The 17087-nt window shown below is 48.2% G+C and overlaps 2 protein-coding genes across 11 annotated transcripts in view; one reads left to right on the plus strand and one right to left on the minus strand.

Annotated features, from left to right (window-relative positions):
• Positions 1–17087, plus strand: part of LOC116939763 (RAC-alpha serine/threonine-protein kinase) — a 93814-nt gene that overhangs the window by 67413 nt on the left and 9314 nt on the right. For all 6 annotated transcript variants that reach the window (XM_032948545.2, XM_032948548.2, XM_032948544.2 and 3 more), the window contains 3 exons: positions 10288–10413; positions 13788–13899; positions 16195–16342. In XM_032948545.2, coding sequence (XP_032804436.1) covers positions 10288–10413; positions 13788–13899; positions 16195–16342 — 386 coding nt within the window. The remainder of the gene's footprint in view (positions 1–10287; positions 10414–13787; positions 13900–16194; positions 16343–17087) is intronic.
• The window catches only part of SDCCAG8 (SHH signaling and ciliogenesis regulator SDCCAG8), a 39501-nt gene continuing 25491 nt past the window's right edge, over positions 3078–17087 (minus strand). For 2 of the 5 annotated variants that reach the window (XM_032948526.2, XM_032948522.2), the window contains exons 18-19: positions 16105–16234; positions 14100–14164 (exon numbers count right to left, since the gene is read on the minus strand). In XM_032948526.2, the coding sequence (XP_032804417.2) occupies positions 14115–14164; positions 16105–16234 (180 nt within the window). In that variant the 3' untranslated portion in view covers positions 14100–14114. Of the gene's footprint in view, positions 4089–12130; positions 13691–14099; positions 14165–14270; positions 16235–17087 lie in introns of those variants that run through there. The other 3 variants (XM_076065111.1, XM_032948525.2, XM_032948524.2) reach the window with 3 other exon arrangements.

Genomic DNA, 17087 nt, shown 5'->3' on the forward strand with positions numbered 1-17087 from the left:
CGGCGCGTGATGTTGTGGCCAGGTCCTGTTGGCTCCTGGCTGTTGCGATGGAAAGGCTGGAAGTGGATTAGCGCTGTAATCCCTGCGAAACTCACTGCCGCCGAGTGGCACGAACCGTGCACGGGCTGGGCCGCCGGAGAAATACAATTTTGACGTGAACGTCTCTCATCTCCTAGACTTTTAATTATTGCAGGTGCAAAAGCCATGTAAGCAGTCTTGCTGGGAGCCGTGAAGTTTCAACTGCGAGTCTCTTAATGGGGTGCATGATACAGCAGAGCTGTGATATTCGGGCCATCTCCTGCGCGTGACCGCAGTGTCCCTTACCTTGTTGGTCCAGTTCTGTCAGTCACTTACCGGCAAGGGGGGGGGATCCCTCTGAGACATTCGTTACCTCCGTCAATAAAAGTAGGCTGCAAAGTTTCCGTAATAGTTTGTAAATGGTACATGCATTAATTGCATTAGTTGGTGCTGAGGTAAGGTGCATATTATTCAGATTTTATGGTTTGGTGGCAGGCGCGGCAGGACTTTGGTGTGGAGCAAGCAAAACAACGTAGCAACACGCCGTTGGATAAATAACATGTTACGCATTGGGCCTATTTGGAGTATTAAGCAACTTAATAAATGGGGGATTAACATTCTTGTTAAGAGAGTAAAGGGGAAATAAATTAATCCTTCCAAAAAGCAGAGGGGATTAGATGGGGTGGTTTTGTCTGATTGCTAATGTTCATCTTGCCCTGGGACATGTGACACATTACACATTCAGTGAGTTTTCTTCTCCACTGGCCTCTCGTCTTCCAGCTAATTCTACGTTTGGGATCACTTCAAAGTATCTACGCGTGAAGGGTGTGCGTTGGGAAGCGAGTGTTCGCACAGTAGGACCGATGGCTCCTTGCTGCAGCGATGCGTTGCAGCTCACCAGTCTGACTCACACAAAATGGCAGGCCTGTATTTTTCCGCTCTTGTGATAAAAGGGATTGAGGCGCCAGGCCCATAGTAACTGGAAAACACAGATTTTGTCAGATTTTCTTCCCCCCCCCACCACCCCCCCAGCATTTGAAAAGCCTCATGCTGCTGCCATTGTTGGGAAACAATGGCACGGCTGACCGGGAATCTCCAAATCGAGCTTTATTCCCAGCGTGATGGGAAGAGATGTATTTTTAAAATATCTAAGGATTTACTTTGCAACAAACACGGGGAAATAATTATGTTACTGTATTTATATTTATTATTGTCCCCACAAGAGGTTGTTTATTAACTCATTCAAGTGTTTTTTTACATACAGTACACACAAAAGGAACAGCTGTTGTGACTTTTCTTTTCACGTTAAGATTTGTTTAATGAAACCCTGGTGTTTCTGGCATTCACCGAGGGTTTTCTCTCCCCACGCCCCTCCCAAAGAAAGTGGTGTCCATCAAGCGCATGAATGCAGAGAGATAAGTAATGGCCACGGTTGTGACATGGTGGTGGTGGTGGCGACGGCGGTGGAAGGGGAGGATGCAGGCCCTCTCTGTGCGTGCAGTGGGTGGGGAGCCATCGCTGGCAGACGCTCTCTCCATTGGCGGAGCTGGGCCAGACAGTCTGCTAACCTCGGCATGACCTCTCCTCGTGGGGGGGGGGTGGTCGGCATAGCGGGTGCGCGCCGCGCTCGTTAGTGTTCTGCTCGTGTCATGTCTGCGTCGTCTCGGACGCCGCCGTCGCGCCGCCCGTGCGCACGCGGGCGGAACGCTAATGGGATGGGAGGACGGGCCTCGGAGCCCGTCGTCCCGCCACTTCCGTTGCCAAATATTGCTGATTCCACGCTCGGCGAGCCTCCTGCCGCCCCGAAGGCTATAACTCTGCTACGAGCTGGCACGACTGACTTCGGTGCACTCGCAATGCGCCCACTTGTGCGTGCGCGTTGCTGCTGTCAATGCGAGGCGCATTCGTAGTGTCCCTCGCGGTCCAACACCGACTGGTGCCCCGCATTTATGCGTAACCCTAACGGGTTGGTGAGACTTATGAGGCATTTGCGGTGGAACGATGCGTCGATTCGTATCAAGGACACTTGCATCAAATCGGGCGAACCAGAGTAAATGCTTTTTCCATTCGTCAGTGTTGTATGTAATGTATTCACGCGTCATCCCTGCAGCCACAAGAGGTACTACCATTCACCTCAATGTCAACAAAGAATTGATTCTTAACCCTGCCTCGCACATATTCTACAACACTTCACGGGCCGGCTGAATTGTTATACTCGTAAGCACCGCTTTTGACTTTTTCACACATCCACGGAAGTGACAGTCTTCATTCCTTGGGTTTGGAGGAACTCATTTGGCAGGTACAGAATTGAGAACGCAATGATAATATGTTGGGGTCTCTAATGTAATAAAGAATGCAGTGGAAAACCCCTGAGGGTTGCTTATTGAGCGAGTGTCACACGATGGCCTCATTGTGTGCCCCTGCGCCGATGTGACCCCCAGCCGCGTGGGTGGAGGGCACTACGACAGCTGCGTTACCGTGTTAACATGGGGCACACTCGTGCCACCGGTGCCGTTATCGGCTGCGATTTAAAGTATCGTTTGTAACTACAATCCACGAGCTTTTTGGTCAACATCCGGCAAGTGATAAATTCATGTATTAAGTCACGCAAAACAACAAATTTAAAACTTATTTCACTCCGCCTTTAAAACGAATTTGATGTTAAATTTTACAGCAGCTCAATTAGTTAACATTATTAATCGAGAGCCATGTGTGACAAATTTATCATTGATTGGTCAACTAAAAGCATGTGCTTTTTATTTGGGGGGGGGGGCGGGATGCGTGACGGCGGTGGGATTAGTGTTTTTCCGACCGTTAGAAGAGAGAAAAAGAATCCCCGCCGCACGGCTGTGCATGCGTACGCAGCAACAGGAGCAGCAGCACCAGGAAGTGGGAGAAAAGCAACAGCTGGCACTGGGGCCACGCAACCTGAAGCGGCAGGTGATGGGCGAGCGGATGGCGTGGCGACGCCTAGGATCGTCCCAGCTCCGCGAGCAGGCGTGGGCCCAGTTGGGGGGGGGGGGGAGCGAGAAGAAAGGGAGCGTGGGAGCGTGGCGTGATGGCGTGCGCGTGTGTGCTCTAAGCCAGTCTGCTGATCCAAATGAGGGGTCATGTTGTTGCATCGTGGGCCCGAGTGTTGGATATATTAATGCGTGGCCGAACATGGGACTATACGAAAAGTGCGTCGTTCTCATTTATAAATTATACTCGCGCTATTTTAGGAACGTGTTTAGTGTTCCTAAACAAATAACCAACGGTGGCCATTTGCTGTTGGCCGAGAAGGGCGACAGGTGTTGGTTTGATTTAGAGCACAACCTTTGCGTAACTGTGAAAGCAGAACAGTGCGTCAACATTATCCGTTAGTTGTGCAATAAGGTGTTCGGAGATATTGCTGCAGTTTCAGGACACGCGTGATAATGAACTTCAGAGGAGATTCTTCAGCAAGGGGACAGGCATCTTTCGTTCTACCAGTGGGTGGCCCTGACTCCGAGGGCCCATAGCACTGGGGCCTATTGGGCTGTGATCCAAGCATCCACACCTTTGTGGGACACATTCATTGTGGGAAGTTGTGAATGGAAAAAATCAGCGCCCACTTAGAACTATTTTTTTTTACCATTTATCAGAAATAGGAACCATTTCATAGAAGCGTGTTATTGTGAATTATGTCTTTTGCAGATGAAGTCTTTATTTCTTATGTAAGTTCAATGCGTAAAACCATGAGACATTTAAACCGTGCCACCCAAATGTCTAATAAATGTACACCTAAAATAACTAATAATTTTTTTGCACTGTAGGAATAAAAAAAATATTCTGGGAGTTTCCACCCCATGGCTGGCCGCGAGGTATCTGTGGCGTGCGTGGGCGTGGGGCCGCTTGAGCGCTGCTCTCCACGTGCTTCTCGCTGCCGAGGATTTTATGGTGGGGTGTCGAGCAGCAGCAGGAGGAGAGGAGGCAGCTGGAAGAGAACGACACCGCTCGGACGTCCAGGCATTCTCTTTATGGCCGTGTCCTCCGTGTGAATTTACTGTCGTTTGGTCAAATGTGGACGCCGAGTTGTGGTGGCGCAAGCACTGGAATCCATAAAGTGTAGGCGATTCATGCAAGGGTTAAAAGGACGCACAGATTTATGAGACTTATATAAATACACCTTGCTGCAAGGTGGCCAAGTGGGTTCGTGAACCCATATTGTGGACTTTTGGGTGTAATACAGTCTAGTTTCTTTGCACAACCGAACCTTTCCTTGAAATATAAATTGGCCAAACATCCCCCAATTCAGGACGCTTAAATAAATCACAGTATTATTATATATTAGGAAGATATGTGGCCTGACCCAAAATGAGAGTGTGGTTGCCTTATGATTCGAACTATATAAATGTTGTGGCTGAACATGGAGAGTTGTAATGGGTTACCATTATGGGGACGGTTAACATGTGCTCGGAATGTTCTCGGAATCGCTGCGGGGCAATGCTGGATGGGTGATGTAATGGACGCAACTCAGTAACATGTTACCGCCAAGTTAAAATTAGCATATTTTCCATTTCCACCGATCATTGTCACGCAGGCCACAGTTTGCCCGTTTGCTCTTCGATTCATTGAGCGCTTGCTCGCGGACCGATCCTGCGCGGCCGGTTACCCGTGCACTGGCTGGATCCAGATGAGCATGTGGTTTCCCACGTGTGCTCAAGTCAGCTGCCGTTTGGAACGCTCCCAGAAATGCAGCGAGATGGAGCGAGCGCACTTCACAGTGATCTAAAACTGTTGTTGTGGTGTAGAATTCCAGGAATGCATTGGACTGGTGTCACGTGACCGAAATGAGCGATTTTGCTGCGTTCCTCGGTTGAGGACTGCAGTGCAGGCATTTGCATTTTTTGGGAGGACTGTGCCAAATATAAAAAAACGTGGACGTGGCCGCAGTCTTATATAATTTCACGTTTGCATTAAGCTTTTTGTGAAAAGCAGCCCCATGTCTGTTGTTAACCCGAATGAGTGCGTGTCCTCCGGCATCCTTTGTTATACTGTTTTCATATACATGTTTGAAGGACGTGCAGGAAGAGGTAGGGTTTGTGGCTCCTCTCCAGCGAGGCTCGCATACAGCAGAGTGAGCCACAGTTTTCGCATGCACACCCTCGCCCTGCACCCACCGTAGTGCACTTCGTCCGACCCGTGCATTTAGCAGCACCGAGACGATGCCATGGACACGCAGAGAACTTGCCCAACGCTTACGGCTTCGTGGCTCTCCTGTATTTGTTCACAGTGCTAATTGGCCAATATCTGCTCGCGCGCCCCCCTTGAGGTGAACGTGGAAGTCACAAGCAATTATCCCCAAACGCATAACGCCTCGCAAGAACTGACTCAGTACTGTGGCCGATGCGAACAATGCGATTTGAATGAGCGAAGATGGCACTAATTTGTGTATTCATATTTGGCAGCTTTTCCGGGGGTGCAATACATTTTTGCTGTGACGACTGCCCATGAAATATTTTCCGAATTGCCAAGTAAGTGATGGATAATGAATACTAATGCATCAAGACTCCGTGGCTAATGAGAGCTGATTAGTCAGTTTGCTAACAAAATCCCGCGAGGGGTACACGCCCGCGCGTGCAGTCGCTGCTCGCACGTGTCGGCAACACGGCAGGACAGGCCCAAACCTGTCTCTCCTCCGCGCATCCGCGGCCCCACGTACACCTTGAAGTTTGCTTACTTGGGATGCATCGGTTGAAACACGCGTGCCATTTACGCTCCCCTTAAGTTTTGAATGTGGCGTGTGTATTTGCATTCGGTATTTTATCATCAAATACTGCTTTCGCCGCAGGTGCTTTCATCACTGATGGATAAAGGCTCGGGAAATAATGAAATATTTTCACAAAGCCCAAACCCAAGCAAAAACTGTTTGCACACAACCTTTTTAGGGCCCGTTTCACTGAAATTTCCCCACTGAATCAAAGTGCCAAATCACCCTGGTCTGTGACTAAGTCGACGTGTGCGCCCACTCTTTTTTGGAAATTAAATTTTCGTAAAAAAATTATGACTAATTTATAGAGTTGTTCGCAGATGACCGTGATGAATATCAGTCTGGGGTTTTTTGGTGGGCCCTTTCCTTGTTGCTTTGAACAAACACATCTGTTGGCCGAGCCTGCATTCGCTTCAGAGCGAAGTGTCTTTGCCACACCGCTCGTAAGAATGTTGGCGTAGTAACGCCTTAACAGGGGTGGTGGCAGCAGCGGTGGTGGCAGTGGTGGCAGCGTCGGCGGCGGCAGTAGCCGCGGCACTTCTATCGTGTGGCCGATGTAGATGCAGAGCAACAGCTTTACAATTTCGCGTTCAGGTGGTCAAGCCAGATAACCGCGTCAGGAGCAGCGGAGTGTATCGCTGTGACGTCTCCTTCGCATTTGTGGATCGGGCAGTGCGTCTTTATACAGTGTACGGTCTTGTTCTTGATGACCGCAGTCGCACACCCCAGGAGAGTTTTTACTTTTCCATTTGTGCATCAGGTATCAGCATCTGCCATGGTTTGTGCGGATGGACCGCGAGCTTCCGTGGAAGATTATACCCAGGAATGGTCTGCGTTGGGTCTTTCGCACGGCGTTTGTTTGTGAGTTCTTTTGAACTCGATTCAGCTCGTTGGCGACACTAGCTCCCATTAACCTTTTTTTGTTGTTGCGCGCAGCGGTAGGCGGGCATGCACGGCAGCGGCGAACAGCGGTGAGAACGGCGATGAGAACAGATGTGTCTCGTGCGCGTGTGCGGGCTTGCTAGGCGCGCACTCGTGTGAGATGATGGTCCTCCGCACAATGGGAGCCTCTGTGGCGCAGGTGTTTCTGAGCGCAATCCAGAGCAGATGGTTCCTCCGGACAAAAACATGTTTGCCCGCGGCTGTCGATAATCACTGCATGATTAAATTGCCGTGCCCACTTCGCCCATGTAATCAACCTTTGTGTCCCCCTCCCTCTTTGAACGAGAAGATGTAGGTGTGTAGAGTACTTTTAATTCCTAGCGTAGTACATATCAACTTACGCGTACTGTACGTGGTTTTGCTTAATACGTGTGTGCGAGATGGTTTTTTTGTGTTGTTGTTGATCTGAGAACTAATTGGCGTGCTTTGCAGCCGCACAAGGTCACTGCATGGGTTGTGTGGTGTTGGCCGTGGTGGTGGTTGTTGTTGTGTTTTTCAGCACGAGCTTGAAATCATTACGTGCCTCGTGATGATTGCGTTCGGGGCTTAGATCCTGGCACCGTTGGTGGTATGGCACACCGGTGGATTTGTATTATCCTGATTGAAAATTGTATTACTTTTTAAAGAAATAATCAAATGGATGTGCAATATTAATGAAGCATCGAGGACAATGTCTTTTAAATTTCTGCCTTTGGATCTTTACTGCAGTTTATGGATCATGGCTGCAGACGATGATATCCCGTGGCAGCGGAAATGTATGTTTATAAAATTATTTTTAGTTTTTATTGCAGTTATGATAACTTTCCCACGTGGATTACCCTGGTCTAATTGCAGCATCTTCCGTGTGCGGTTACTGGTGACCTGGTAATAATGTACCGATGAAAGTAAATAATTATGCTTGTGATATGTTGATTACAGCGTCTATGGGAAAATTATGTACGAAGTATGCAAATTATATGCAAATAATAACGTTACGTTGATACAAACAAAGACAAAAATGGTACAGATTAAGATGGGAAACAGATAAACGGTACAAACGAGATGGCAACAAAAATAATAGAATCACTGTGGCAGAAGGGAGTGAGGAGGTGGAATCGTTAGTCTGGCCGAAACTATTCCATTCGCTGGACACGAGATCCAGCCGAACGTACCTCGTGAGGTCAACTGGACCCTATCCCTGGATCTCAGTGCTGCTCTATCACGTGCGCCGTTAAGCCCCTTATGAATGAGCGAGCTGGCGAAGGAGCGTATGAGTGAGTGGGCGAGGTGAGCGATGGAGCCACTGACTGAGTGACCGAGCGGGCGAGAGTCGTCATTACTCCCCGGGTGCCGTCGAGTACGCTAGTGATGGCAGCCTTCCACCGCCAGACAGGAAGGTGCAGCAGATGCCGCACTTGGAATGTGACCACCCAGTTTAACCTTCGCACTTTTATTGACGATTAAAATGAGCGTTGGGAAGGTTTCGACTGTGGTTGACAAATATCGTCTATCCCGCCTTACACGTGTAGTTTTGGCATTCCCAAGATTAAAAAAAAATGTTTGCAAGCTTTTAATCAAATGAGTCATCTGGGAATTTACGGGGAAGAAACGGAGTTTCAAAGAAACAAACATTTACATCGTTAGATTTCCTACTTTGAATGCAAATGTATTATTTATAGTTAAACGTGTAATGTAGTTTTAGAAAGAACCAACATACCCTGTACTTTGGATTGTATTCTCTCATTCAATAGCCGTAGAATCTCTTGTTTTGCAAAACTGCAGGGTAGACTAAAGAATATGTGGAGGGGGATTTCTCAAGTTTTGCATTACAAAGGAATGTTACTGTAGATAATCGCTCCTACTGTAAAATATATTCTTCAGAAAGTTTACTCAATCACAACCACATTTCATCCTTCCTGATTAATACCGCTGCATCAACAGGGGGTTTGTTTTGACTTCAATGTCCGTTGAATTGCGAATTGCAAATTGCCCTCAAACCTGTCTAGGCACAAAAAAAATATATAAAAGGGCCCGCTGTAATATATTGGGCCGTATCGTGCTGGTATAATTAAACTGTAAGATAAATAACGTATTTAACACAAAGGCGGCTTGCACGCGATAAAAGGTCATTTCAATATTTATGCGTGAAAATGAATAGCTGTGGTGGCAGCAGCAGCAGCAGCAGCAGCAGCCCGAGCGACGAGACAATGCCGCTTAACGTTACGTCTCCATTCAGTCAACGCGACCTTGCACAGCAGCACGGCTCGGCACCGGACGGGGTGGTGGGGCGTGGAGCGAAAATGTGGCAGCTGTGGATTTATCAGTCTTCGGCAGGCAATCTCTCCGTCGTCGGACGATGCTCGACAGCGCTACGCCGGGGCGGGCGTTGGTTGGGGCGATCCCGCTGGTTGCTTATGGGCCGGGCTCCCGCTGCCAACCATCCCCCCCCCACCTCGTTGAGGGTGGGGGGTTAGTGGGGGTGGGGGTTGGCGGCGAGGCACCGTTCCGCTGACAGCCCAGCGTGGACTGCGGTTGAGAGCCCCGCCAGACGGCGGGGCCATTTTGATGTGCTCCCGCGCATTGTGAGCTGCCCCCCCCCCCCGCGCTCTGGCCTTTTTGCCGCGACACCTTATATCGCAGCTGACCTCTGGCAGGAGCATCTGCTTGACGAGCGCCTAATTCTCGCAACCCTAGCATCCATCAAGATCGACAAAGAAAGCTACTTTGTTGGCTTCAGACTGCCCACTTTATTATTGGAGGCCCTTTCTCTCGAGCCCACTGTGCGAGCGGTTTTGGTCATAAAGTGGCGTATAAAGTGAAGTCTGTTCTAAGCATTAACTTTATGCACTTTCATGCTTTCTTTTAAGGGAACCCATGGGGCCGGTTACCGACTGTGTTTTGAAACACAACTTTCATTCTCTACTGGGAATATATTGCACTGTGTGTCGTTGTTTGTTTAACGTTGGCCACCGAGTGAGCGCCTGGCCCACACAAAACACTTGAACCTGCAATGATTTCGCACTTGAGGGTGTCGTATAGTTCACTACCTTTTATGGTCAGCTTCTTAGTCCACCTGCTCATCACTTAATGCGTGTATACCTCAATTCTCTACCAAGCTAGCATTGCTCAGAGGAGGCAGTACCAGTATGCAGGGATGTCACTGAATGCTGACAACACTAAACCTATGTCTGGCATTCAACTAGAGCTCGCTAACTAGTAGGTGTCAATATATTAATTTGATATTGTTTCTTAAGCTTTTGACCCTCGCAGTCACCAGTTGCTGCCACATTCATAATAATTTTAAAAAGTTAATTCTCGAGTCAATTTGTGAGCCTGAATTGCAACAATTCACGAGACCCGTAGCACAAGGCACGCCACCCTGAGCGAGTCCTACAAATGTGGGGTTTTAACATAAACCCCCGTCGAGACAGGCCCGTTAAAGAAAACGAATGACATTTCAAATGTAGCTGTCATCACCGAACGCCAGATCTGTCCAGGACAAACCGGTCGTCTGCTCATTTCGGTTGAGTTTACTTTTTTTTTATCGCCGTGCGGCAGTTTGGCTGTGCGCGTGTCCTCCTCACTTTGGCGCGTGTGTTCGCTCCTTCGCCGCGCAGGCGAGTACATAAAGACATGGCGGCCGCGGTACTTCCTGCTCAAGACGGATGGATCCTTCATCGGCTACAAGGAGAAGCCCCAGGACACCGACCAGCAGGACCCCCTCAACAACTTCTCCGTTGCAAGTAAGAGACCCGCAGACCGCTGGGGGACGGGGTCCTTCCACCGCTCACCGCCTTTTATTAGCCTCTCTTGAGTGCTGTATGTGAATAGTAATGCTATGTGAACAGCAACGTTGTTTCCCAGCTGCCAATGCTGTTGGGCCGGATTCCCATGCCGGGCCTTGGTTACAGAGAGCCAGCGTGCTCTTCGAGTGGCGATGCGTTAACCATGTATGGCCGTATTGACAAAATGCGGATGTGGTGTTTATTGTGCACGGTAATAAAATCGGTGGCTCCTCCACGTTGCTCGCAGCAGTGTTCTGGCACATTTGTTTATTACAGCTGGATGTAGTTTTTAAAGTTGTGCTATTCTGCATCGACGAGCGTGCGGCCCAGGATATTTGTATTGCATTAACAACTGTTTTGACATTCGACACCGCGATGCGTTCGGTGCGCGAACTGCATTTAAAAATAATTTGTTTTTTTTTTTAACATGAGCTGCATCCACCACGCGGCTTTCTGTCGCTTACCTCTGGAATTTCCCACGAGAGGGAGCGCACCGCTCTGCTGTGGCGGGTTGCTTGCGCACATTGCTGTGTTGGGCTACGGGGCATGCCACGTGGTGCTTCCAACTGTGATGTGTTCCAGGCCGTATGCGTGGGTGCGGTGTGGAGTAATCATTGCCACCAGGGAGACAAAGGCGACCGGGAGTGGTGCTGGCCACACCCCCCCACCCCCCCTCACGTGCCTTGCCGGCCTTCATAGGTCCTTGCCAACAGCACTTGCCCGAACAGTCTGTTAAGTGCTGTATGGGGGATCTTGGTATTTTTTTCTTTGCTTATGTTTGTGAGTGCGTCTTGAGTTTTGTGGGTGCGTGTGTGCGTTCGCACGTGTGTGAGCGTGATTGTGTGTGAGCGCGTGTGTGCATTCGCACGTGTGTGAGTGTGATTGTGTGCGAGCGCGTGTGTGCATTTGCACGTGTGATTGTGTGAATGTGGGGAGTTGTGGTTAGCGCACTGCGCTACGAACCCGGCGACCTTAGTTAAATTTCCGCTCACAGCCAACATAGGGGAGCATATCTTAACCAGTCCTGGGCCTGCCCTACGTCGACTGAACCTTCAATTAGTGCTTTGTGTGGCTGTGTAAGCGTCAGTATTGTGGGGAGCCAAAGGCGGCCGAGCATAGTTCTGATCACCCAACCCCTCACCTGTTGTGCCAGCCTTAAATTCTCGCTAACACCACTTGCCCCAACAGGCTGTTAATGGATTTTTGTTTTAAAATATGGGGGATTTTTGTCTTTCACCGTGTGTGTGTGTGTTTGAATGGGTAGCGGTTAGCATACTGCATTACGAACCTGGCTACTCCATTTCAATTCCCGCTCACGGCCAACGCCAGTGACGAATATCTGAAGTCGTCCTGGGCCTCCCCTCAGTCGATTCGACCTCAAATGAGTAGCTGGTGTGGGTGTGTAAACATCGTCACGAAGGAGACAAAGGTGGCCAGGCGTGGTGCTGGCCACCCACTCCCTCGTGTGCCATGCCGGCCTTCATAGGCGCTACTCGCTAACACCACATGCCCCAACAGTCTGTTCAGGCTATATAGGGGGGGGGGAGGGATTTTTGTCTTTGTGTTTGAGTGCTGCCTGGGGGTTGTGGGGGCCAGCTTGTGTGTGGGGGTGCATTGTGTTCATGCGTGAGCCATCGGCCACAATGAAAGCAGAAGTCACGTGGTTTCTGGAAAGTGTGTGTGCGTTTCTTTTTCTCGTGTCTGTTGAAATCAGGTGGCAGTGAGATAAAGCTAAAATTGCCACGACTTTACGTTGGTTAATCGTGCGAGCAAAAAGGGTGCATTTTTTTGCATGTCGTAAGTCCTTCGGATTTTTCTCACGTTAAATTTGTACTTTTAATTGGGTGGCTTTCGAGAAGCAGTTGAAGCTGGTTTAGCTCAACAGAATTGGGATGGATTCGAGGTTGTGTAGAGGCTATGGAATGTGATTGCTGCCATCAAAGTGCTTGATGATAATGCCTTGGTAAATGCACGGAGGGTCGCAGAGAGGGATTAGAATGGGCGGTGGGAGGGGGTTTGGGTTAAGTTTAATCCTTTAACGACTTTGTCAGAAATTCCAGGAATTCCTCTGGCTTCAAAACAACAGTAGCCTCAGGCCCACAAGCAGAGTCAACAAGTGTTGGAATGGGCTTTCCCGTTGTCGAGTTGGAGTGTAGAAATGTGGATGAGTGAGGGGGTTGTTTTTAACATTCTTATACTACTGACCAACGTTCCTCTTACATGAGTTATTTTTACACTCAACTGTAATGAACTGCAGCAACAACCTCTCTTATTACGTTTTTGCCACATATAGTCATATGTATATGACACGCCATGAACGCCCTAAATGAGTTGGTGGGTTAAGCATGATCAGGGGTCGGGCAATATGCGGCTCTTTAAGGACTGCTGCTTCGAGACGTTATTCATGTGCATTCCGACTCTTGAAATATTAAGTTATTTTTTTACCGAATTCGGAAAAAATTGGTTGCTCTCGTTATCTTGGTTGCCGACTCCCGAGCATTATGGATTTTTTTTATAAACGCTTGATAGTTATTTTGTTAAATGTGTCATTTACTCAGTAATCCCTCGTTTAGCGTGGTAAATGCATTCCTTCAAAGTGCCGCGTGAAGTGAAAACCGCGTGAAGCGAGGAATTACTGTACTGAATCAAATTTGCGTTGTGAAGTCGGCTTGTAGTCGTCCCATGGTGGGATAAATAACTGAGATGAGGATACGTCACGTACTTTATCATTCCACTCACTGTATCATTCCGCATACTTTATGATACCGTTTGGTTGCGCAGTTCAAGAAAGTAGTTAGTTGTCGACCGCTCAGGAACCTCAACGGACGAACCGCGTTATAGTGAAAATGCGCTGCGCGAAAATGCGTTTAGCGAGGGCTTACCATATCATATAGTGAGGAGTGTTGCTCTGAACATTTTAAGTGTCGAAAAAAAATTCAATATGTGAGGCATACTTGGATTTTTATAATGTTTTGGAAGGAACCTGGAACTTAAAATGATACCAAGGGAGGTGCAGAGCATGGCTATTCCAAGGCCTGCTGTAGTCGATCATATCAAGGGGAAGTCGCCCATGTGAGGTGTGCATGCCTTCATATTTCCAGCGGACCACTTGTCATTTTTCTAATTTGCAAAGAACGTAAACAAATCCATCAATAAATCAACCAAAGAGTATTTGTTTTTAAAGCGGCCAGCAAGAAGTTGTAGACCACTCGTCATCCAACAGCGTTCCGTCGCCCTGCGGGTAATGTACACGCCACGTCACATTTCCTCCCTCACGTGCAGCTTTGTGCCCCCTGCCCCTCCCTGCCCCCCCCCCCCCCGCGTGTGCACAGAATGCCAGCTCATGCGGACAGAGCGGCCGAGAGCCAACACATTCATGATCCGCTGCCTGCAGTGGACCACCGTGATAGAGCGGACCTTCCACGTGGACACGCCGCACGAGAGGTTCGTGCCCACTCGGCCGCCGTGAAAAGTTCCGCCATGATCGTTTGTCCCCCGGCCTGATGTGTACGGCGTGGATGTGAGCAAGCGTTTCGCGGGTTCTCGTTTCTGAAACGTCTTGAATGCAAGAGACCAGAGAATGCCTTTTCTCTGGTGAGACGAGGCCGCGTGGTAGCGGCTGGCATGTAGGGCATCCAAGACGTGTGTTTCTTGGAGCGTCAGGACATAGAAAAGGCCATAAAGGAGGCTGTCTCTGGTGCAGGACAATCTGTTTCAAAGGCAATGCATACATTATCAGAGCATGTTTGTTTGCATGTTTTGCCACAAGCACGTGTGGTGAAAGTGGACTTTTGATGCCTCGCAAAATGTATCGATTTGGAGTTTGAACATCTTAACACCCGTTTATTTGCCAGGAATGGGAAAAGCATATTCTTATTTTTTTCATACTTTTGATACTGGCAAAAAGGTACCGTAGATAGAGATACATTCACCCCAACAACCCGCACGCCCCGGGGAGGCCCCTCATCCAGCAGTGGGTTTGACAAAAGTAGCTCTGCCTACACATACATGCACCTTGTCGCTCTTCTCCTTGGAGAAAGTTAGTGGTATTTTTATGGGAACATGGCGGCTGTATGGGAGTGTAAAATATCAGATGGCACTTGGATATATGTGTTCCTACTATGTGCTGAAATTACTTCCTGTTTATGCCACAATAAAAAGTAGGGAGCTGTAGCCCATACCTGATTAATTGTGGGCCTTATGCAGTAGATAAACATTTAGTTTGCTGCCTTGCCGACAGGTTAAGCAGGTGTTGTGTGGGTGCATTCGGGGGACTGATGTTCTGATTGGCAACAGCAGTAGTAAGGGATTCGAGTTGGCAGGTTGTACTCTGGTGCCCTCTGAGCCCTGCGCATCTTAGTAAATGACTCCCCGGTCGAGTGAGCGTGATGGGCTGCATGGCGTTTCTCATTTTTAATAATAATAATACAATTTATAACGCGTGCAGTGTTGCAGACCGAAGACGCAATTCTGAGGCGTGGAGCCGAGTTCAGTTGTCCGATCTGTTGCCATTATGTATTTTTGTGTTTTTTTATATTCATGATTTGTTGGCTTTTTTAACGCAGTTTTTTTTTTAATTTCCATTCACTGAATAGACGTTTGCACTTTTATGCTTTATTTTAGCCTGAGGGACAAAGTAAGATCACCGTGATGCTGTTCATGTTAAAGGGTGCATGACATCACTGGGTTCTGAATCGATATAAGAAAAGCTGTAATAAAACCGTCACAAAAGCAAGGCAGACGACATGCAGTACAGTACTACGTACGTGCAGCACCTTTGTGAATACGGATTTCGGCAGGGGGTGAACAGGGCAGAGCTCAACATACGCAATAATTCAAAATGTTGTTTTCCATTCACGAGTAAACTATTCTGCGATTTGCGGCTGGTGTGTTGGAAAAATGTTGCGGTCGTGTGAACGGATGGCAAATTAGTGTGAGGCTTCCCAGAAAACATATCTGACCACAGGCCCTTGTGAGCTTGAGCTGCGTACCTCCAGTTCCTGCCACGACCGTCGTATAGTAGAGGTGACGAAACGAGATTGTCTCTCTAGGCTGAGGGACCTGCAGTGTATGCGTGGTGTTGGGCTGGTACGGTTTAATTTATGATGGGTTTTGTCGTTTGGCTCGAGTCGTGTTGAATTGGCTATTGTGGTGGCAATGTGTGGGTGTCGTTGCGGGTCACGCTTTGGTAGTTCTCAAACAAGCAGCTCCTGCTGGTGTGAGCAGGAGCTGCTTGCTCCATCTGTCGCTCAAGACTACCACCGCTGATGTCGCTCACACTGCACACATCTCCTGCCAAGCCATGGAATTTCCCCCAAATCACCAATAAACACGTGAAATTGTTTAAGTTAATTTATAGTTTTTGTCCATTGTGGATTTTGTGTTCATTTTAGTCTTGGTAACAAAAGAAAAACAATGTATTTTCAAATGAATTAATGTGTTATCATTAATACATACTATGCGCTGTGGATATAAGTGCACAATAATCGTGGGTGTGTGATGAAGCGAGTGGCATATTTACCCAAGGACACGTGCGTGACTTCAGTTGCAATATCTCAGATGACATAAATGACAATGTTGCACGTTTGAAAAGCCCTTCTGTTTACGGGAAATTAATAATTATGGTTGCGTGCACCCTGCGTATCTCACTTGAAAACGGATGGAGATGGCGGCCGTAGGCTGTGCACTCTGACGAGGCGGCAACTGATGGCACGTTGGTATGGTCGCGTGCTTTACCAGGGAGGAATGGCTTCGCGCGATCCAGACGGTGGCCGACCGCCTGCAACAGCAAGAAGATGAGACGATGGACTGCAAGCCCAGCTCCCCTGAGGACGGCTCCAGCACGGAGCAGATGGACACCATTTTGAGCAAACCAAAATCCAAAGTGGTAAGCGTCGGTGCTTTGTGTACTGGGCTTTGCACTTGAGGCAGTGACCTCGGTGAGCTGCGCGTCAGGCAGCCCGCATGCTGCTGGCCTGAATTTATCTCAGGTGCACGACAACAGCTGCCATTGTCGTAGACGTTGCTTTTGTTTTCCTGCGCGGCGTCCACAGATACAATTTCACATGCGGTGGCACCTGACATGTGGATTGTCAGTCCTCGCACCTTTTGTTGTCCGTTTGTACCATGTGTTATCACCGTTGCATATTTTATTTTCATCTCCACAGTATCAGAGTATCAGAGGTTTGTTTTCTCTGACCACCCTCTGCTTCTATATAATAAGTCTCATACTTATACAAGGAAGTAGGAGTGGAACTATGCAACAATTAAATGCTAAATATACATTCTTGAGCTTAAGATAGATGTCTGAAATCCTACGTGGAAGAATCGATGCTTATCAATTTGGATATATTGTATGAATGAGTATATGCGACCCTTGCAACCAACAGAGGCGCTGACTTTTGCCGCAGCGTTAAAAATCTACGCTTTATTCGAAGAGTCTCATTGAATCATGAGGGTTAATCAAAATGCTGCAGGGGTGAATAATTCCTACCCTCCGAAAATACATGAACTGCATATCTTTCTCAAAAACTGCTTATCGAGGGGGATCCTGCATTTAGATAAATAAAAAAAAGGTATTCACATACGGTTATATTCAGGCGCTTCATTGATTCAGATTTTGCATTGTATAA

The sequence above is a fragment of the Petromyzon marinus genome, chromosome 6 (assembly GCF_048934315.1).
Source record: "Petromyzon marinus isolate PM22_M1 ecotype Great Lakes invasive population chromosome 6, UKy_Petmar_22M1.pri1.0, whole genome shotgun sequence".
NCBI classification, from domain to species: Eukaryota; Metazoa; Chordata; class Hyperoartia; order Petromyzontiformes; family Petromyzontidae; genus Petromyzon; species Petromyzon marinus.